The sequence below is a fragment of the Mesoplodon mirus genome (genome assembly GCF_964341445.2).
Source record: "Mesoplodon mirus genome assembly, chromosome: 1".
Lineage (NCBI taxonomy): Eukaryota > Metazoa > Chordata > Mammalia > Artiodactyla > Ziphiidae > Mesoplodon > Mesoplodon mirus.
Window position 1 is genome coordinate 19,894,709 of NC_138976.1, and position 20,999 is coordinate 19,915,707.

At 54.8% G+C, this 20,999-nt stretch overlaps 1 protein-coding gene across 6 annotated transcripts in view; it reads right to left on the bottom strand.

Moving 5' to 3' along the window:
• COL27A1 (collagen type XXVII alpha 1 chain) overlaps positions 1–20,999 on the bottom strand; it is a 145,558-nt gene that overhangs the window by 86,852 nt on the left and 37,707 nt on the right. For all 6 annotated transcript variants that reach the window (XR_014294221.1, XR_014294222.1, XM_082622906.1 and 3 more), the window contains 5 exons: positions 11,624–11,668; positions 10,951–11,004; positions 10,473–10,517; positions 7,476–7,529; positions 6,571–6,615 (listed from right to left, as the gene is read on the bottom strand). Coding sequence is in view for 4 of the 6 variants with exons in the window: in XM_082622906.1 (XP_082479032.1) it covers positions 6,571–6,615; positions 7,476–7,529; positions 10,473–10,517; positions 10,951–11,004; positions 11,624–11,668 (243 nt within the window). In the remaining 2 variants the exon portion in view is untranslated. The remainder of the gene's footprint in view (positions 1–6,570; positions 6,616–7,475; positions 7,530–10,472; positions 10,518–10,950; positions 11,005–11,623; positions 11,669–20,999) is intronic.

Here is a 20,999-nt window from a genome sequence, read left to right on the forward strand (position 1 = left end):
AGCAAGTCTGTGGCAGAGCTGAGCATGGGCAAATCCTGGCATGCAGAAGCTGCTCCAGTGTGTGCCTGACTGGTTTTAGAGAGTGGCAAAGGTAGGGGTGTGTGTGTGTGTGTGCGCGCGTGCGTGTGCATGTGCATGCACCTTCAGATCAAGTTTTTGTGGGGCTACATCTGACCATATCTAAGATGCCTCTTCCCACATCCTTGGAGTCCCCCTGGCAAATTCCAATCCAGCCCCTCTCAGGCATACTGTAAGGTAGAGAGCCCTCTCACCTCCTGTGGCAGGAGACATCAGCTGGGTGAGCAGTGGGCAGGGAAGGCTTCTGAAGGCATTGAGCTACTGCTTCTGCCTTTGGGGGCTTGGCAAGAGAGGACGATCCCTCAGGGGACAAGGGGGATGCTGTCTAGCCGGGCACCTGGCTGACTCCACGTGGCCTACAAGGAGCAGAATTTGGGGAGTCCATGCTCTGCTCTCCAAGTTCAGTGTCTGGAGACTCGCCCGGGCTCGCCTCCAGGTTGACTGTGTGACTGCGGGCAGACCCTCACTTGACCCTCTGTCCTGCTCCGGCTGGGGGCGGGTGTGATCTCTAAGAATCCTTCAGCTTGGCCCAATCCCTGGACAAGGCCTGGGAGGAAGGAGCCTGCTCCTTGAGGTACAGGAATGCCCGTCCCCCGGCCCCGCTGCCACCAGGAAGAGAGAGACCCTGACAGCATCCCCCAGGCACCAATCCTGGCTGCGATACCCAATATAATCATACCCAGCAGCCACCACGCAGGTTCAAACCCACAGGTCTGCAGTCAGGGCCACTCCAGGTTGGCTCAAGGACTCCTCTCAGACTCAGTTGCCGGCCCAGCTTCCCCTGTAAGGCTTTAGAACCAGTGCAACCCAGTGACAATCCTGGCTCTACCATCCACAGGCCTCTCCAAGCCTCGGCTTTCTTTGCTGCACAATCGGGGTACTGAGACAATGAGCTGAGATGCTGGATCCCGGGCAAGTCCCTGGCAGCACATGGAAGCAGCAGCAAGGTGAGGGCACATCTCTGATGCATAAGCAACGGAGAGACCATCAGAATGGTCAAAACTCCCAGGAGAGGCACTTATGTGGACAAAATGCAGCCTGAGTATAGCCAGTGGGTGATGACGGGGTGGGGGTGGGGGGTGACAACAATGACAGAAACAGCAAACTCTAACAGCCCACTGAGAGAGGGCTTATTATTGGTCCCATCTTAGAGATGAGCAAACTGAGGTCCAGAGACGTTAGGGAACTTGTCTGAAGTCACACAGCTATGGAATAGCAGAACTGGGATCTGAACCCAGGCAGCCTGACTCCAGAGCCCGATCTCTTAGCTACGAATGGACCATGAATACACAGAACAGACTAGAGCAAGCTGGTGGTCTCTCAAGGGCTCACGAGAGCCCTGGGCTAATGCACAAGAGGGAACGGCATTACTGAGGCTCAGGACTGGTTCTGCTTTTATGTGCTCGGTGGCCTCATACCCGTCTCCACCTTGTCTCCCTTCCTTCGGAGAAGCCAAGCAGATGACCTCTAGGAATCCAGGGTAATTAAGAACACAACAGTTGGAAAAAAGGGCTTTAAAAGAGCTGGAACAGATTTGTGATTGGAATAATCATAGATGGTCTAGGCTGGAAAGACCCTAGGTGTTCCTGACATCAGCACCTCCTTCTGGAGGCCCAGAACCTGCCCAAGGCCCCGTCAAGCTGCTGGCCTGCTGCAACCTTCCACCCCTGAGCAACACACCCCGGCTCCAACACTCGCCCCCGGCCCTGACGCTTGCTCCTCTGCAGCGCAGAGAGGCGGCCACCGAGATGAACATGCACCGCCACGTCCACCCGGCCTGCTTCTCTCTGTCTGGCAGTGCCCGCCTGTGCGTGGTCCCAGCCGGCAGCAGGACCTTCCCGTGCAGGCCTGAGCTCCTGGCTGCAGCAGGCTGGCCCGAGGCCCAAGGAATGGGCTCGGCATCCTGCCGGGCCCCAGCCACGTGGTTTCTCCACTTTGCCAGGTCGGGCCCCCCTGGGGAACTGAATGCCTCGTACTTTGAACAGAACAAGGCCCAGGAGGAGACAGAACCAGGATCCAGGGCGAGACTCCACCTTCTCTCTTGGCTACGGCAATTGAGAGGATTAGACGAGGGAAAAAGGAATGGTCCTCATAACCACATCTGCAGCAGGATGCCAGAGGCCGAGTGGGCCTCTGAGAGCCCTCTCATCTAACCCCTGCCTGCAGCCAGTGTCTACCCGACGGTCTGCTCCAGAAGGTGGGATGGAGGGGCAGGGATGCATGCAGCCTCTAGGATCAGAAGTCCTGCTACGTCTTGAAGACTCAGCCCCCCCCCGGCCTGCAAGATCGTCAGTCCTGTCCCACCCACCTGACAACTCACCTGCCCAGCTTCCCCTGGGCTGAGGAAGAGGTGAGATGTTTGTAATCCAGCCTCTGGTAAACTCTAATGTGCCATCACACGCTGGTTCAGTACCAACAGTGGGAATCCATAATAACCTCTAGGAAGAGTCTGCAGAAGGATCTTGGAGTCCTCTTTACAGGGTTTACCTTCTCCAAAGTCAGGAAGTTCCTGCACAGGCTTGACTTGCATCCTTCCTACTGCACTTGACAACAGGCTGTATCCTTTTCTAGAAGATGCGTGCTCTCTGAGTGTGCCAACAGGGAAAGACCCCTTCAGATCCAACACCCTTTTCTCAGGAAGCTGAGCATGTTCTCCCCCTGCCTTCTGATAGTCACCTGGGAATCCACCCACAAATCGTCACCTCGGCGGGCAAGGAAGACAGAGGCAGGGAGAGCTCTCAGCAGGATTCCAGAGCTGCCAACAGACCTGGGACAGCTCTGGCTCAAGTCTGGGACCCTGGGGATCACACCCCCAGCTCACAGCATCACCACCAATAAGAACCTTCATCTGCTTTGTCCTCAGTTTCCCCATTTGAAAACCACTTTGCTCCCTGTTCCCCACAGGCTGAGAAGTGGAAAGAGCCTGAAGTCAAAATTGAACCATGTGAGAAGCCCTGTCCCAACCCGGATGGGCATGTGGCCTTGGACAAGTCCTAATTATCCCGAAGCCACACACCGAGGGAGTTGGAGCCAAGGCTGGACCTTTCCAGCTCTAAGCTTTAGGGTCTGCCCGCCTGACTCACTACACAAGACCAGCCTTGGCAGGCCTGGCCAGAGGCCATGAGAGAAGCTGTGAGCAGGGGCTGGTCTTGCCAGGCATTCCAGTGGGCTTGACAGTGAAGCCACAGGGTGCCGGACAAGAGGATTTGTTGCGGCGTCTTCCTAGGCCCCATGAGAGACCCTTGGCTGAAAGACATGGCTCAGTCCCCAGCTGTGCGTGTCACTGCACTGTGCCCCAAACAAGCCGGGATAGCCCAGGAGAAACCCTTTCAACTCCAGCCAACTTTGTAACATCTTATATCTGGTCCCCTCCTCGGGAAACCACAACACATTTCACTTTCCAGCGGGTGATGTGAGATGAGCGCTGCGGTCTAAGTTTCCCTTCAGAGGCTGAAGATGTGAACACAGAGAGGAGACGGGTGATGCGGAGAGCACCCTGCACGAGCAAGCAAGGGTCCTCGGTTCAAGTCCTGCTTCTGCCACCCATTTGCTGTGTGACCTTGGGCAAGTTACTGGCCTCTCCAAGATACGTCTGCATATCTGTCTGATGAGGAAGGTGGGCCACATCATCTCTAATGTTCCTGCAGCTCTGATGTGCTCTGACCTCTGCTGTCTTTCTCAGCTCCCATCAGCAAAAGACTCCCACACACCTTCCTTCCCAGCCTGACACTGAGCAGGCCGTGTGCATGGGCCTGAGGTTTTGCTTGCTGGAGAGAAATGGACTACAGCAAAATCATCACCAGCCCTGCCAGAAATGAGGCCAGCTGTGATCTGGCATGAGGGAATTCAGCTCATTCTCCTGACATTTCCTCTCTGTTAATAAGTGCCTAGAAATCGCCTGGCCCAAAGCTTTGACAACAGGAAAACCCATTCACAAGGAGCCCCCAACCCCATTAGGTAGATCAAGGGCTCAGGAGCACATAACAGGGGGATGACCCTAAAGTCTGCTCAAGCAGCGTGTGGGCCAAGGGCACAGCAGACTCGGCGGCCAGGCAAAGGCACAGACAAAGCCCTAGGGACTCAGTGATATGAAGTATATTCCATACAAATTAAATCATATCTGACGCAGACCTTGCCCATTTGCTGGCCATGTCAGCTGGACCAGAGTCAAGGAGACTTTCACAGCCCTCAGGGGTATTGCGTGGCCATGGGGCTGTTTGGCAGAATGGGGGCGGTTTCTCGCACTCACGCCTGACACCCCAGTGCCAGGGAACTCCCATCATGGAGGCCAGGGTGGAATCTTAGGAAGTTAAAGGCACAAGGCACGGAGCAAAGAAGCAGAAATGAGCTGTCAGTTAAGGGGGTTTAAGTCTGGCAAGTCCTCAGAGGGTCTCTGGGCAAATGGCTTTGAAGCCTCGGTTTCCTCGTATGGAAAATAGGTATAATCAATCTTACCTCAAAGAATCAATGGGAGAACCACATGTGGTTCAAATACCATGCAGGTAAAAGGGCCTCCGTAAGTGTTGCCTTTTTTTTTTTTTTTTTCTGGTCTGTTTTGGCTATAGTGCTGTCCCTAGTGCCACACTCTGGGGCAAGAGGTAAAAGCTCGGGCTGTTGCATTTTAACCCAGCTCTGACTCTCAGAAGCACAAGGCCTTGGCCAAGTCATTCATCCCGACCCTCAATCTCCTCATCTGTAAAGTGGCAATGCCAGGCCCTCTGTGGGGCTCCCAGGATGGAGTCTGAGCAAATCCCCCATGGGTAGCACTGGAGGCAGGCCTGGGTGATGGGACAGGGCCCCACTGAGATATTCTAAGTAAGTCAACTGCTCCCACTCTGCAACTTAAACTTTGGAAAAACAGATCCAGAGAGGTAAAGCCACTGGCTCAAAGTCACACAGACCAGAGAGATCCTCAGCCACCCAAACATCTACAAATAGAAACAATGAATGCCACTATTATATTGAGTTCTTACTATTTGACAAGCACAATGACCCTACGAGCTAGAAGCTATTATCCTCATTTTTCATATGGGAAAACTGCAGTTCAGAGCCGGTAACGCTCTTACCCCAGGGCCTTTGCACCCACTGTTCCCTCAGCCTGGAATGCTCTTCCCCAGATAGCCACATGGCTCCCATTCTTACCTTTTTCAGGTTTCTCAAGAAGAGAGGAGGACTTCCTGGGCCAACTTATCCAACAGCCCGTACCCCAAGCACTCACGGTTCCCTACTCCATCTTAACACTCAGCACCACCTGACGTTCAACCACTCACCCTCCATTCCCCCATTCAGTCATTGTCAGTCTGTCTGTCTGCCCCTGAGAATGGGAATTTTGTCTTGTTCACTGCTCAGCACCAAGCACAGTGCCTGGTCCATAGCACACACTCAACTTCAATGAATGAATGAATGAGTTTCCTTGCCAAAGGTCACCTGGCTTGAGGAAGAGATCCAGAGGCCAACCCAGCCCTCACAGACTTCAGGTCCTTGCCCTGAAGCCAGAAGCATCAGGTGCTACTCCTCGTCCACATCTAAGTTCCAGATATTAACCCTCAGGCACAGGGGGGCTGTCAGCCACGGACTGTCCTAGGTACCTCCTCTGTCAGCTCCTTGAGGCCAGGACCTGGATCTTGCTTTTCTCTGAATCCCCCACTTGGCCCCCAGAGGACCTAGATCCCTATACTACAACAGGTAAGGTGCCCATGAACACGCATGCCAACCCTAGAATCACAGACAACCCCCTCTGGGCCACCCCTGAGTGCTCCTGGCTCCCTCCCAGCTGCCTCTCACCGTCTAACCTCCTCCCCCGCCATCCCTTCTCCATCAACCACAAGCAAAGGGACGCCCAGACCTGGAGCTGAGGATGGTTCCAAGCCTAGGAGTTGACCTGCAGGGCGGCAGCAGAGAGCCTTAAGCCACCAGCATGGGCTGGGCCAGAAAGAAAGATGCCTCAGGTACATTCCTGGGTCTCCTTCAGCCTGACCTGGTGGATCGGGGTTCCTGCTCAGCCCCTCTTGTGGTCATGCCTCCTGTGGGTCTACCCAACACCTCACTGCTCTCTGGCCTTGTGTGTACACGAGTAAAACAGATGACACGAGGACAACACGGAGCCTGAGTGTTCTCTGACACAGAAGCACAGATACCCAGCCTAGACCCAGTCTAGGGCAGGCCCCCCAGCATGGACACTCGTGACCCAGACAACCCCCGCCCCCAGACACAGAGCTACATTGCAGAGCAATTGCTGGATGCACAGACAGGCTGCATCCCAGAGCGTCCACGGGAGCCCCCAGCCCCAGCCAGGCAGCAGCCAGCCAGTGTTCTGGCAGCAGGACACGAGGCCCAGAGAGCCCCCCATGCACACCCACACACTCAAAGCAGAGCAAGGGCAGAGCATAGAGAAGTGAAGAATGCCCAGGCCGCGGGTGGACGGGGCCGCGTGGCCAGTGGGAGGTCAGGTTCACCCATAGAATCTGCGTAATAGACACGGAAAATCTTTACCGGCCTACCCATCTTGCCCCTCTTGCCAGGAACGCCAGGCAGACCCTGTAGGGGGAAACAGGGAAGAAGTCAAGACAGGATTCCAGCAGGAGACGAGCAGTGTTGCCCCAAACCAGCCCCTCTTTCACCCACAGGAGGAAGTCACAGAGGGCCTGGCGTCTGCTCCACAAACACAGCAGGCCCCAGTTATCTGCACATCAGATGGGCGGTCCTCTGATGCTACAGAGTCGGGGCCTGCATGCACGTGAGCTGGGGAGATTCCTAAGGAAAGCACCCAGTGCCCTGGTATTCAGCAGATACTCAATAAATGCTCCTTCTGTTTTCCTACGATTCTCTTTACCCAGCTTGTTGATGAGATTACTGTTGAGTTCCCAAATATGGGCTCAGGCGGGGAGGGAACAGAGAGGAAGGTCCAGAGGCCTGTGGGAGCAAAAGCAGCCACAGACACACATAAACAAATGAGTGTGGTGTGTTCCGGAAAGCTCTACAGAACTGGTGCCTGGCAGGATCTGGCCCACGGGCCGTAGCTTGCAGGCACTTGATCGGAAATACGAAATGAGCCCGTTTCTCACTTTCTGAAAGCTCCCCACGGTCTCAGAACAGAGTCCCTCTCCTGACCTTGGCCCCTGAGTGCTGTATAACTGCCCCCAGGTGCCCCCCGCAGCCTGTCTCCCCACATTCCTGCCTCACACTCAGCGCTTTGACTGTGCTGTTAAACTCGCCAAGTCAGCATATGTCCTGGACTTTGCACATGCTGTTCCCTGTGTCAGGAAGGCGTCTGCCTTGACTTGTCCCTTTATCCAACTCCAGGGCACCTCCTCCAGGAGGCATTCTGTGACTTCTCCAGACTGCCACCTGGCAGAGGGGGTGGCCGGGTGGGAGGTAAACAAAGAAAGCATACTCACTCGCTCTCCATCGGACCCTGGCAGGCCGAAGAGCCCTGGGAGTCCAATGTAGCCCTAGGAAAGAGCAGAGGGGAGGTCAGAGGGGCCGAGTGGTGGGGTATGGCGGGCCCGGCCCGGCCCAGCCCCCCTCGCTGCCCTCCGGCGCCCGGCTCCTCTTCCTCGCTGGAGGCATTGGCGGCTCCGGCAGCTCCTCGATGACATAGGCCTTGAGGCAAGTGTATATGCCCATGGACTGCATGGTGCTGGCTTCCACGATGTAGTCCAAAGGCACATACCCTCACGCCAGGGAAGGGCGCGGGCGCTCGCAGGGGGAGGCCCGCCCCACGCCGGGGGCTCTGGGACCTGCGGGAAGGAAGCTCTCTGCCGGGTTAGATGCTAGGGTGGCGCCAAGCCCTACCCACCCCCAGGGATGCTGGTGGGCGCTCACGGCTTCTGCAGTGCCTCCTTCTAGGCCTCGAAGGCCCCCCATGGACGTGGGGCTCGAATCCACCCTTGGGTCCCTGAGTGCATCCGGCGGCGACAGCAGCTGCCACCCAGGCGTGCCGGCGTCCCACAAGCACGTGTGCCACTGTATTCAACCCTCCCGAGGACCCTGATGACTGCCCATCCTCCTCCTCACTAAGCAAGGGAAACTACGGCTCTGGAGAGAAAGCAGCGCAGCTAGTGAGGAGTGGAGTCCAGGTTTTCCGCCTCCCAGCCTTTATCCACGCGGTGCCCTCCGCCAGGCAGGCCCTTCTCACCCCCACAACTGCACAGCAAACGCTTTCAAGCCCAGCTCTGAGGCTCTCTCCTCTGGCCAGCACCCCTGATGCCCCAAACCAGAAGTCACCTCCTCCCTCCACCCCAGCGCCATATGTTAACAGATTTACCACTTTCTGTTCTGTATCTTCATTAGTGGTGTCCACATTTCATGGCCTCATTAGCCTGGGAGCTTCTCAAGAGCAGGGACCTAGCCCAGGGTGCCTATCCCTAACCGTACTCTCTAGATGTTTGTGAAATGACTTACTCAGAATTATAACAAAAGCTAACATTGACTGAGCACAAACTATGTGCCAGGCCCACTTCTCAGTGCTCTGCAAGCATTAATGCATTTACTGGGCCCTCATCACACCCTCAGGAGGTAGGAATTGTTAGTCAGCCTCCTGTAGAGGTGAGACCATTTAGGCCCAGAGAGGTGAAGTGATGTGCCCAGGGTCACACAGCTGGAATGTAGCAGAATGTGGTATTTGAATCCAAGTGATCTGACTCCCAGTCCGACCCCTAACCACTTTGCTACACTGTCTCCCACAAACAAGCAACCATCACAGGCTCACAACCATTTCTCCTTCTCTAGAAGTTCAAGAGGTCACAGGGCCTCCTTCTCAGCATCATCTTAACAAGAGACATTTACCGATCCTTCCAAAAAGGGTTTATATCCCAGATTTGCAGGTGATAGACTTGGAGAGATCCAGTGATGTGCCCAAGCTCCCATGACGGGTTAATGGCAGAGCAGGTCTCAAAGGCAGTCACCCTGCCCCCAAACCTGCGCTCTGCCTACTTCATAAACATGAGGCCGGTGGTGGCGGAGTTGGGAGGGCACTCTGAGTGGCCCCGGCTCACCCAGGCTGCTCAGGGCCCTGTGACCCTGGAGACGGGTGTGCTGGGGCCAGACCAGCAATCTCCCCACATGTGGCCTCAAGATGCCACAGCATGGCAAACTGCAAGCAGCCCCAGATGTCATTAGCCTGTCTCGCTCCTCCTGTCCTCCTGGCAGATCAGAGACCTGGGGCTGAACTGGGAAGACCTTCTCCCTGGGCTCAGGAGGTCCCTCTCGGGCCATAGCTTGTGGGAACAGCTGGATAAAGGAAAGGAGGGAGGCCCAGCATCCTAGGACAGGAGCCTCCTCGGGTGCTGCCTTTCACCACCCCTACCCCGCCCCATCATCATCATCATCATCATCATCATCAACATCATCATCAACATCACCATCATGATGTCCTGGGGAACTTTCCCACCTCCCAGTCGCTCTCCTAACAGCCGCCCAGCAGTTCCAGGGATTCGGGCTGAGACTGCAGCCATAAATAGCTTTGGCTCAGGCACGGAGGACGCGTCACACTTGACCTGGTCTGACGGAGGACTGTGTGACCCACTTGCTGAGCATTCTTTGAGAGGCAGAGAGCCCAGACCTCAAAACACCTGGGTCCTCATCCCATCCCCACCTTAGGCGTGCTGTGGGAACTGGGGCCGTCGGATCCCCACCACGAACCCAGTTTCCTTGTATATAGAAGAGAGAATTCCAGCAGGTCATTTCTTAGTCTTCCAAACTCCATTTACCCCCATTCATTTCACCCAAACCTTCTCCGCTGCCCCACAACCCACCCAGGAGGCCCCACCTTGTGGCCCCTCCTATTTGCTTCCAAATTCCTGGTATCCCCATAACCATGCCAGAGGTAGGAATGGATATCACTCCCATTGAAAAGATGGGGAAACTGAGGCTGCTAGCCACTCAGGGTTTGTTCCAGGGGCCTTGATGGAGGGGGAGAGCAGATGTTCCATCAGCCTCCGGGCCCAGGCAATGTTCACCCATCGGGCAGCACTGCCCTCCAAAAAGGGTGGTCCACCCCGTCCTCAGGTGATAGCAGGAGAAAGGCCTCTGAGGATTCCAGTGATGGACAAACTGGCCCAGGCTTTAGTTCCCTAGCGCTTGGGATGTTCTAGGGGACACAGCAAGCAAATGCCTGATTATAGCAGCTAGACCATGGCTGAGCCCCCAGCAGACCTTTGCTGCCCAGTTACTTGGCCATGGGGACCAAGCTGGCTCAAGGGTTCCCTACCACAGGGCCATCCTGCTGTCCCTCTGCAGTCCAGGGAGTGCTCAGGTGGAAGGCCTCGACCCCAACCCCCCCAGCAGACCCTGGGTGGAGGCTTTGCAGCCCTGATCTCCCACCAGGCCCACTGGAGGGACAGCTAATGCCCACCCGGGCTCCAGCCGAGTGGCACTTGCCAAGTCCCACTTACCCGGCTGCCTTTGGGGCCAGGGTCTCCTACAGGTCCAGGTAACCCCTGAAACACAAAAGACAGAGGGGCAAGGACATATGGAGACGTTCTACCTGCTGCCAACAACCCACGGCAAGTCCTATCTCCTGTGGGCCTCGGCTGCCCCTTCTGTAGAATGGGAGTGGGGTTACACTCGTGTTCTTCAAACTGAGCCCCCAGCTACCCCAGGGTCCCAGGGAGGTGGCTCAGGGGGCGCCTCTGGAGCCCCACCCCCAGAGCCCCAGAACTCCTCTTTCTTCTGTTTCTTCCTGGCATCCTTGCCCTGTTGCCTTCAGAGAAGGTTCCTCGGTACAGCCCCCTTGAACAGCCCTTTCTTCAGGGCCCACCCAGCAGGTGTAGCTGCTTGGCCCCCAGCCTGCCACCTCCCTCTGCCTGGGGGCACCCGTGGCCAGCTTCACACCACCACGGCCACAGAGCTTCCAGAAGCCATATACTGCACCTGCCTGCCAGGGTAACCTTTGGCCCCTGGGCTGCCCTCGGGTCCCGGCTGCCCCTGCAAAGGAACAAGAGAAACGTAAGGAAAGGAGAGACCCTGCCCAGCTCCAGATCTGGGGGGTGGTGGGGGACCAGGGCTTACAATGGACAAAGAGAAGGGCAGGAATGTGAGATGAAATGGGAGGAAGGGGAGGCCATCGGCCTGCTGGGCCCCCAAGCCCACCCCTCTGAGAAACCGGTCAGACCAGCTTGGAGGGACAAAACCCCCTGTGCTCGAAGCCCAGGAATAAGGCCCAGAGGAGGCCTGGCTGGCTGGTTCTCCCACGCTGGCAGCGGCTGCTGTTTGACTTGGGCCGGGGCAGCCAAAATTCCTGCAAACCCCGTGGCGGCGTGTATAATATCCCCTAACATCGCCCGGAACAGGCCAGCTATTCATGGCTCTAACTGGAGTCGAGTGGCTCATGCCAACACCGGGCCGGCATGGACTCCAGCCCTTTGAGGCGGCAGATGTGGCTGGCTGAGAGGTGGGGTAGAGTGGGGGCCCCAGCAGGATGGGAGGCAGAACCTCCTGGCTCTGGAGCTCACTCATGGAGCCGGGCCCAGGGAGGAGGCCAGGGACAGGCAGGGGCTGGAGGGAGGGAGGGCAAGCACGGGAGGGCAGAGGCTGCAGCCCTCACCTGTTCTCCGGGGTGCCCCGCTGGTCCAGGATAGCCCTTGTATCCCTGTGGGGGGGGAAGAGACTGAATCAGGCTGGGAAGACACATCTGGGCCCATGGATCGCAGAGGCCCAGCCTCCCCGCCTGCCTTTTCAGCACTGCATGCACCATGGCAGGGACACGTTCAATAAATATTCCCAGAATGGTTATATGCACATCAGGGTTCCTATGGTTTCCTCTCCGCCACCGACGGTTCTTAGACCAGAAGACGTTGCGGGTTGATCACTCCTTGGGCAGGGTTTGGGAGCTAAATTAGGATCCGGCAACTGTGAGAGGGTGGTGCTGTATCACAACCATTCTTCCCAAATCCAGAGCGAAGGTGGGAACGTCTGAAGCAAGGGTGGAGGTATGTCTCAGTGGATGGGTAGACTGATCAGGACCTTAAGGTCTGGGTTATGCTCAACCACCATGCGATGCTGGGACCTTCTGTCAGGACCTTCTCATTAACCCCCTAACGGAAAAGATCTCACACACGTGGACCAAATGTATGAACCAAAATAGCTGCCTTCCTTCTTCCCACGGGTCCCAGCAAGTATTCCAGGGGGAAGGAGGCCACTCCATGATTGAGAAAGACTCTGGCAACATTCCAGCACCAACCTGGACCCTCTGTCACCCTGGTCCAATTCCCATGGTCCCCAAAGCCAGGTCTCCAGATCAAGAGAATCAAAACGAGTGTGTGCCTTCAGGTGGTGCTGGGGATGACCACCTCGGCCATTTCATAGGAGTTAGGAGCTCTCTGAAGGGAAACCCTGGACTTCAAGCTTCCATCAGCTTAGGGCTGTTATGAAATAAGATGGAGCAGGGGCTTCCATTTCAGACAGGGTGGAGGAGACGGGGTGATCTCCGTTAGACCCCCTCTCAAGGGGAGCCCTACACGACCTAGACACCGTCTCTGACTTACTGTGCAACTCTGGATGGGTTACTGTCCTTCTCTGGACCTCAAATGAGGGAATGAGAACTCCGATTCCCCGCCAGCTCTGGTGTTCTGGAACTCAAGAGTTCTAGGGCTCCCCCAAGAGTTGATAAATGAGACTCTAGACTACACACAGACACACACACACACACACACACACACACACGATGCCTGTGGACCCCCTCTACACACTGCTGTTTACCTGGGATTACACCAGGGACTTCCCTGGTGGCGCAGTGGTTAAGAATCCGCCTGCCAATACAGGGGACTCGGGTTCGATCCCTGGTCTGGGAAGATCCCACATGCCGCAGAGCAACTAAGCCCGTGAGCCACAACTACTGAGCCTGCACGCTGCAACTACTGAAGCCTGCATGCCTAGAGCCGGTGCTCCATAACAAGAGAAGCCACCACGATGAGAAGCCCGCGCATCACAATGAAGAGTAGCCCCCGCTCGCCCCAACTACAGAAATCCCGCACGCAGCAATGAAGACTCAACGCAGCCAAAAATAAATTAATAAATAACATGGGATTACACTTTTATGATGTCCTCTAGCCCTTACAACAGCCAGATGAGGTGTGGGGAAAGCGGGTTAAGGGTTATCATCTCCATTTTACAGAGGAGAAAACTGAGTCTCGGAGAATGGAAGCCACTTGCCCCGAATCCCGTTGCTAAGGAGCAGCAGGCTTACGCTCCCCATTGGGTCCTTCTGACACCTGAGGCCACGTGGAGAGTCATGCAGCCCCCCACCCCCAGGCATGTACAGTTCACGCATGTCCACAGATACCCACAGGCACACACACTCGGCACCCCCTCAAACCCCCAGAAAGCAGCGCTCTTAATCATAAACAGCAGCGCTGGTCTGATCCAAGAGGTTTGGGGAATTTACAAGCATTCCTCCTGCACCTACTCACGCCTCGAGACAGCCCAGCATTATGATTGCATCTCAAACCTGGGGCCCATGAGATTGATGCATTATGGCTGGGTGAGATTCTTCTACCCAGGGGCATGTGTTCTTTTCCCCAGTGGGCAAATGGAGGCACAGGCCACAGCCAGCAGCCAGCAGGCAGAGTGGTTAAGATCTCTTGTTTCAGATTAATCTGGATCCCTATCCTGCTTCACTATTGGCTGGCTGTATACCTGGGGCCACTGATGTCACCTCTTTGAGCTCTGGTTTCTTCTTGTAAAATGGGGCTCTAAGGGTCGGTGTACAGATTACATGGTATAATGTGTGAAGCACTTAGCACCGTATCTGGCAATGAATTCAAGGCCCCATAAAGGCTAGCTGCTGTTAGTACCGTGATCTTTATATTTCATTCATTCATTCAACAAACATTTACTGAAATTTTATGCTCCAGCACCACTCTAGGCATTGGATGAACAAGAAGACAACAGCCTTTGCCTTCACAGAATTTACAGTCTAATTAAGTAGATATAAAGACAAATAAGTATAAAAGGGTAATGTCTCAGGGATTTGCTTACATGGGTGTAGAGTTTCAGTTTTGCAAGATGAAAAAGTTCTGGAGATGGATTGCACAACAATGTGAATATACTTCACGCTAATGAACTGCACACACGAACACGGTTCAGATAGTAAATTGTATGTGATGTGTTTTTTTACCATCACTGAAAATAAAATTTTAAAAAGATATAATGTGTGGCAGCGACTAATGCTACAAAGAAAAGTGAGCAGAGTTGGAGGACAGAGAATGACAGTGTTGGGGAGGGTGGTGACTGCAGGTGGTCAGGCAGGGGAGGCTGCTCTGTGTGAGGGAGCTGGACACAGGGTGGACTCTCTGGGGAAAAGCATTCCAGGCAGAGGGAACAGCAGGTGCAGAAGCCCTGAGGCAAGAATGCTCTCAAGGAATAATGAGACCTGTGTGACTAGAGCAGAATGAGTGAGGGATAAGGGGAAGAGGGGTGGTGTGGTCAGAGAAGAAGCCGGAAGCCAGAGCATGCCAGGCAGTAAGATGACAGGAAACCACAGGAGGGTTTTGAGCAGGGATGTGTCATGGACAGGACGCATATAATGGCCATCATTATCCTTTCTCCACTTGAAGCCTGCAGATGAGGAAGAACAAGCAAAGCCTTTTCCCATGAAGAGCTGGGTGGAGCCTTGAGCTCTAAGCTGTGTGACTCAGCCCAGGTGACGGCCCTCTCTGAGCCTCTCTCTGCCATCCTCTGCCTGCCTCAGTGCCATAATGGAGCCAATGCAATAATGGAGCAAGGATCCCAAGAGAAGCGTGAAAGGGGTCCGGGGAGCCCTTGAGCATCACCTGCTTCTTTGGCTTCCTGTGCAGCCACAAAGAAGCCTGCTAGAAACCAATGCTTTAGCCAGAAGGAGATTTCAAGTAAATCTTTTTTTTTTTTTTTTGTGGTACACGGGCCACTCACGGTTGTGGCCTCTCCCGTTGCGGAGCACAGGCTCCGGACGCACAGGCTCAGCGGCCATGGCTCACGGGCCCAGCCGCTCCACGGCATGTGGGATCTTCCCGGACCGGGGCACGAACCCATGTCCCCTGCATCGGCAGGCAGACTCTCAACCACTGCGCCACCAGGGAAGCCCTCAAGTAAATCTTTTACTCAGGATATAGCTAAAAGGAAACAAATGACCATCGGGGACATGGACAGTGACCTGCCCTATGCCTGGCCCGGCACTAAAGCCTTAAATACATCAACTCGTCAACAACTTGCAATCACCCCTGAGAGGTAGGAATTGCCATGCACATTTGCCAGAGGAGGAAACTGAGGCTCAGAGAGGTGGAGACTTCCCTGAGGCCACACAGCTTCCCAGAGGAAGCAGGCTGTAAATCCTCGTGTCCTCAACCACCAAATCATGGATGAGGCATACTGTTGAGGCCCAAGGCCCCCCTAGAAGAGCCACAGGGCCACCTAGGCAAAGACCATCTTATAGACCACACCCTGCCAGGTCTGAGCTTATGGATCACAGCAGCATCATGAACTCCGGAGTATCTATCTGACTTGGAAGGATCCTAAGCTGTCAATCTGACAACCTCCTTTCTCATTGGATAGAATGAGAAACTGCAGCTCAGAGAAGGGAAGGGACTTACCCAAGGCTACTTAGCAAGTTACGGCCAAGCCCAGACCGTTCCCCAGGACTCCAGACCCACTGGGCTGTGCTTTGTCCAGAAGGCCACGATTCCTAGGTCCTTCCCAAACCATGAACCCTGAAGGGCCTTGAACACTGCCTTGAACCCCTGTTCCTCTTAGCAGACTGGGAGCCGCTGAGACTGAGCACAGCCAAGGCATGGGGTGGTGGGGGGAGGTCCATATGTTCCCTGGAAGCACCTTAACAGTGTTTACCAAGCTGGGGCTACAAATAGCTTCAAATGACAGGGCCCCAGGACTTGGAAGAATCTAAACCATCACCTTCTACAGAGCCCTGGGCAATTACGGGGCAGACACTGACCACAAGGTAGACCCACAGGCAGTGATTTCTCCGTGGGTGATAAGTGCCTGACTGGGACTAGGGGAGAGCAGATGCTTCAGGGGAGTTCCAGGGACCACGCAATCTGCAAGGGGGCCTCTGGCTGCCGGGCAGGCGGGTCTCCACAGCACCCATGTTTATAATAGAACTCGGGCTATATTTTGGTTTGGGAGCCAGATTAATCACTGCTTACAACGCACAAGGAGAAACCAGACATCACCTCACTGTTACTGCAGACAGTCTCCCCATCGGCTGAGATGCTATTTGGGCTTTGGGCCGGGAGAGGAGGGGGGTCCTGTCCTTGTCTGGGGGTCCCGAGGACCAACGTACACCTAGACCTCAGCTGATCCCCCCTGCAAGCTGAGCTTGCAGGCTCCACCTCGGCCTGCACGAGGCCCCGGCTTCTCTCGCAGCAGAATGGAGCTCACCAGACTCGCTCAGCGCTCCGTGAGGCTTCCCACTGGACTTCTCTACCACCCTGGCAGCCCCTAGGCCACACTGGGCAGTCAGCAGGACCGAAAGCCCCATTCAACAGAAAGGGTCAGGAGGAAGAAACACACGCCCAGAAACAGAGTGAGTCACTACAGCATACTCGCCAAGTCCCTGTTCCTCTCTGGACCTCAGTTTCCCCAGCTGGCCTCTCAAAGCATCCTGTTGGCTCAAAAATTATAGGATTCTGAAATGTGATGTGTGGCTTGTCCAAAAGCACAGTCCTTTACAGTATAGCTAGGCATCTGACGCCAAACTCTGCTTAGTGGGTACCTGAGACAGGTCAGGGCAGGAAGGTACAGTTTCTGTATGGCTTATTCATTCATCTGGTTATTCATGCATTCAAAGGTTTGCTGAGCCCCCCCAATGAGCCAGACCCTATATGAGCACTAAGAATACACTGATAAACAAAGCAAATTCACTCCCTACCTTCTAGAACGGGATATGGGCATTAAACACATGTGAAGGGGAACAAAGAAGTACTGAGTGCTAGGAGAGGGCAGACAGCCAAGCAGGGGAGGTGGCACGGTGAGCTGAGGCTTGAAGGAGAAGCCACGCTGGAGAGCAGAAGGGCAGAGGAACTCAGAAATGGAGGGGGTGTGGACCCCAGAAACCCAGAGCAGCTCAGCAGAGGAGCCCAGAGAAGGTTCTCAGTAGGGGCGCTACATGGAGGTGCTATCCAGGGGCTGCTACATCCAGGGAGAACCGGCAGTTCTGCAGAAAGGCAGGAGATCGTTTCAGGCAGCGTCAATCACACTCCCTGCAAAAATTCCCAGATGACCCCCTCTGCCCTCCCATTTTAGCACAGATCTCACAGACAGTGGTCAACTCAGATGGCACGTGGAGGGCTCATGGGCAGGGTGAGGGCTGCAGGAGGGAGCCAGGAGGAAGTTTCAACTTGAGTACCAACTTCATTCCATTAGTCATGTCTACCTGGGGCAATGGGTTAAGAAAGATTCTGAGACTGAATGAGGCTTGGCAAGAAAGAGCGATTAGTGATGTCTGAGGAGGCAGGGGAGGCAGGGAGGTGAGGGACGCCGGAGCAGATGTGTGTGGCCAGCACTGTGCTAAGCCCCGCGTGAGGAAATAAAGAAGAAGAGGTCCTCCTCTGTGCACTTGCTCTCGTCTGACAAATGCGCCAAGGACACCAGTGAGTTGCCTGCTAGCCAGAAAGTGCAGAGTCCTAAAGAGGCTGAGAAAATGGGCTGGTGTGAGAAGGGAGGGATGAATTCTGCCTGGACGTGCTGGGGAGAGGCTCTTGGAGAAGATGGCCTTCGAGAATGGAATCAAGGGACAGATACATGAAGATGACTGGTCTGAGCATGCCAGGAGAGGGCCCAGCGGAAGCAAATGCAGGGAGGGAGGAAGGCCCAGGGCACAGAGGATTGGATGGAGTGAGGGTTTCTATACAGCAGAGCTTCTTGGCCTTGGCACCACCTTGGGCTGGATAAGGTTTTGCTCTGGATGGAGCATCTGTCCCATGCATTGTAAGGTCTTTAACAACATTTCTAGCTTTTACCCATTAGAAGCTAGTAGCACCCCCTCTCATTTGTGATGACCAAAAGTGTCTCCAGACATTGTTAACTGTTCCCTGGGGAGCAGCTAAGAAGCGCTGCTCTATAGGAGAGAAGGCAGGAGGGTTAGATTAGGGGCTGCATGGGATTCTGTCCTCACTAGGTACAAATAGGGTTCTGGTAGCCTTCTGGGTTAGTGGAGGGTGGTTAACTGGTAACTAAGCAAGATGGCTGATGGGACCAGGTGGGCAAGACCTTCTACAGCACTGCTTCTTCATGTTCATCGTGATCACACATTCACTCATTCATTCAACAAATACGTATGCAGCATCTACCACGTACCAGCCCTGTGCTGGGTGCTGAGGACACAGCATCTTATTTAACCCTCCCAACCACTGCATGAAGCAACTGAGGCCACTTGCCCAAGCTCAGACAGCAGGAGAGGGACAGTGCTGGGATTCCATCCAGGCGTGTCTGACCTGGTCTGTGCACCCGCTCCCCCATCTGGAATCAGCGCAGCAAAGTCCCTTAGCAAGCATTGCAGGCAGATGCAGAGAAAGAAGCCTTCTCAGGTGGGGAGGCTCTTTTTCACTTGATGGGCCCACTCTTATTTAAGAAGCTGTTTCAATCAGTGTTGTGGAAAGGGAAAGGGACTAAGGGTCAGAAGACCTGAGTTCAAATCCCAGCTCTGCCATTTAGTGACCCTGGCAGCTATTTCTGTTAATCCAGTGGCTCTCAGCCTTGGCTGCACATGAGAATCTACTGCCTGGGTCCCACTCAGACTAACTGAACCAGAACCCCTGTGGGGAGGTGGGCAAGCTCCCCCGCTGATTCTCATGCACAGCAGGGCTGTGAACCGGGGCTGTAGACTCCACTCTCCGTAAGCCCCCAATGATCTCACTGGCATTTAACACCAGTGTCAGCACACAGCCAGGTACCTTGGTATATCTTTGTGAAATGACTGGAAGAGTGAATGAATGAATGAGACCTATTTGGGCCTCAGTTTTCTCAGCTGTGAGATGGGCATAATACTGCCTAACTCCCAGAGGTTACTGTTAGGAAACAATGTGATGAGGGACAGTAAACCTTCCTATCACGCTGGTCAGTATGGGAAACTCCCAACCCAAACTCCCTTTCTTCTCCCTACTTTTCTCCATGGCCCTTTTCATCTTCTAACACACCTCGTATTTTTACTGTTTTTATTGTCTGTCTCCCCACACAAGACTGCAAGCTCTGAGGAGACAGGGATTTTTGTCTATGTGTCAGCTCAGAGGCCTGCACAGTGCCTGACACACAATAGTCATTCAATCCATTATGTTGAATAAATGAATGAATAGGGTTACTGGTGTCACTCTGAGGTGACACCAAAATTCAATGCGCTGACGAGCAAAGGGGACGCAGACCTCGCCTCTCACCCACCAATGTTCCTTCTCGCTCAAGGCCCCCCACAGGAGATGATGCAGAAAAACCACCCAACAGGATCAGGGCAGAGTGGCTACCGTTGTCTCCAAAGACACTTGTAGGAGGAGAGACTGCTGACAAACAGTGACAATTCCAGGCCCGGCTGCCCACCCCATTGGTCCTCCTGCCTGACCCCCACCACTGGGCAAAGGTCCCTGCCTTAGGACCTGAGCACCCCCATGCTCTGCCTACCATCCTCTGTGAGCAGGTGACACTGGCCTGCCACACACCAAACTCCTCCATGTTTGCCTAGGCTGGGGCCAGAGGGACTTGGTGGAAATGGCTTTGCCAAATAGTTTTCCTACCACATGGAGGCTCTTCCTTAATTTAGAAAAGATGTCTCTCCCAGCTCAGGTGAGCTGTTTCCCCTGAGTTGGGGGATCTGGGCCTCCCTGGACATTTGCTGAGAGCAGGAAGGCCTGGAACCCCAGGCAGGAGCTGGTCCAGTCTGTTTTTCCATCTCCCGCCTCCTCTGCTGGACAGCTACCCCCATACAGAGCGAGACCACCACCGGCTGCTTTATGAGCCATGACTGGAAGGAGACTTTTCCACTCAAACCTCCACACCTCATCCATCAGAAAACGCTGGAGCTCAGAGGGGAAGTGAGTGGGGGAGAGGGAGTCCCTCTGTGATCTCTGAGCCAGAAGAGACCACATTTCCCCAGCTCAGACAGCCACGGACTCCTGTCTGGGCCTGGCTTCTTCAGATCTGCAGTGTGGCCTGCTCTGGCCACGGAGGGCGGAGGAGAAGCAGATGGTGGGGGAGTGATGCCCCAAGTCCCCCTGTGCCACAGGGACCCTCAGAGCACAAGCAGGATGGAGCCAGGAGAAGCCACAGCTGCCCAGATGAGAACCAGATGGCCGAGAAAGAGGGCAGCTGTGGCCACAGCTGGGAGTCAGGGTAGAAGCTTAAGACGTGCCCCTAGGCCAATGTATCCACTGGAAAACCCATCATCAATGGGGTATTTTCCTGCAAAAAGCCATTGACCCTGGCCCTACACTGTCCTCCCCAGTTTCCTGAACACCTACTATGCGCAAGCCCTGTGCTAGGCTCTGTAGGGAGAGCGATAAACCAGATTTGCACATCCTTGTTGGTGAAGCTGGTCTTGGGGCTGAAATAACTCAGCTAAGATAGCCTATGGGTCCTTGAGCAGAGTAGGGTCTCCTAGACTGAAGGCCAGGGTTCCAAGAGGGCTTCCTGGACACAACTAGAGTTGAGTCTGAAGGATGGGACACCCTGGCTGGGAAGCCAGAGAGGAATCCAGGGGCGCTACAAGCCAGAGACCCACCATCTAGGAAAATGGCAGACCTTCCCCCAAAGGCAATTAGAGGTAACTCCCCCTGCCTGACTGAAGCAGTGATGGGATGAGGGCAGGATAACAACAGCTCAGAATGTACAGAGAACTCACTGTCTCTATAGAACATTGGCCTGCGGTACTTCAGAGGGATGATGTTAGACCCAGAGAGGTTACTGACTTGCCCCAGGTCACACAGTGAGGAAATGGTGGAGCCGGG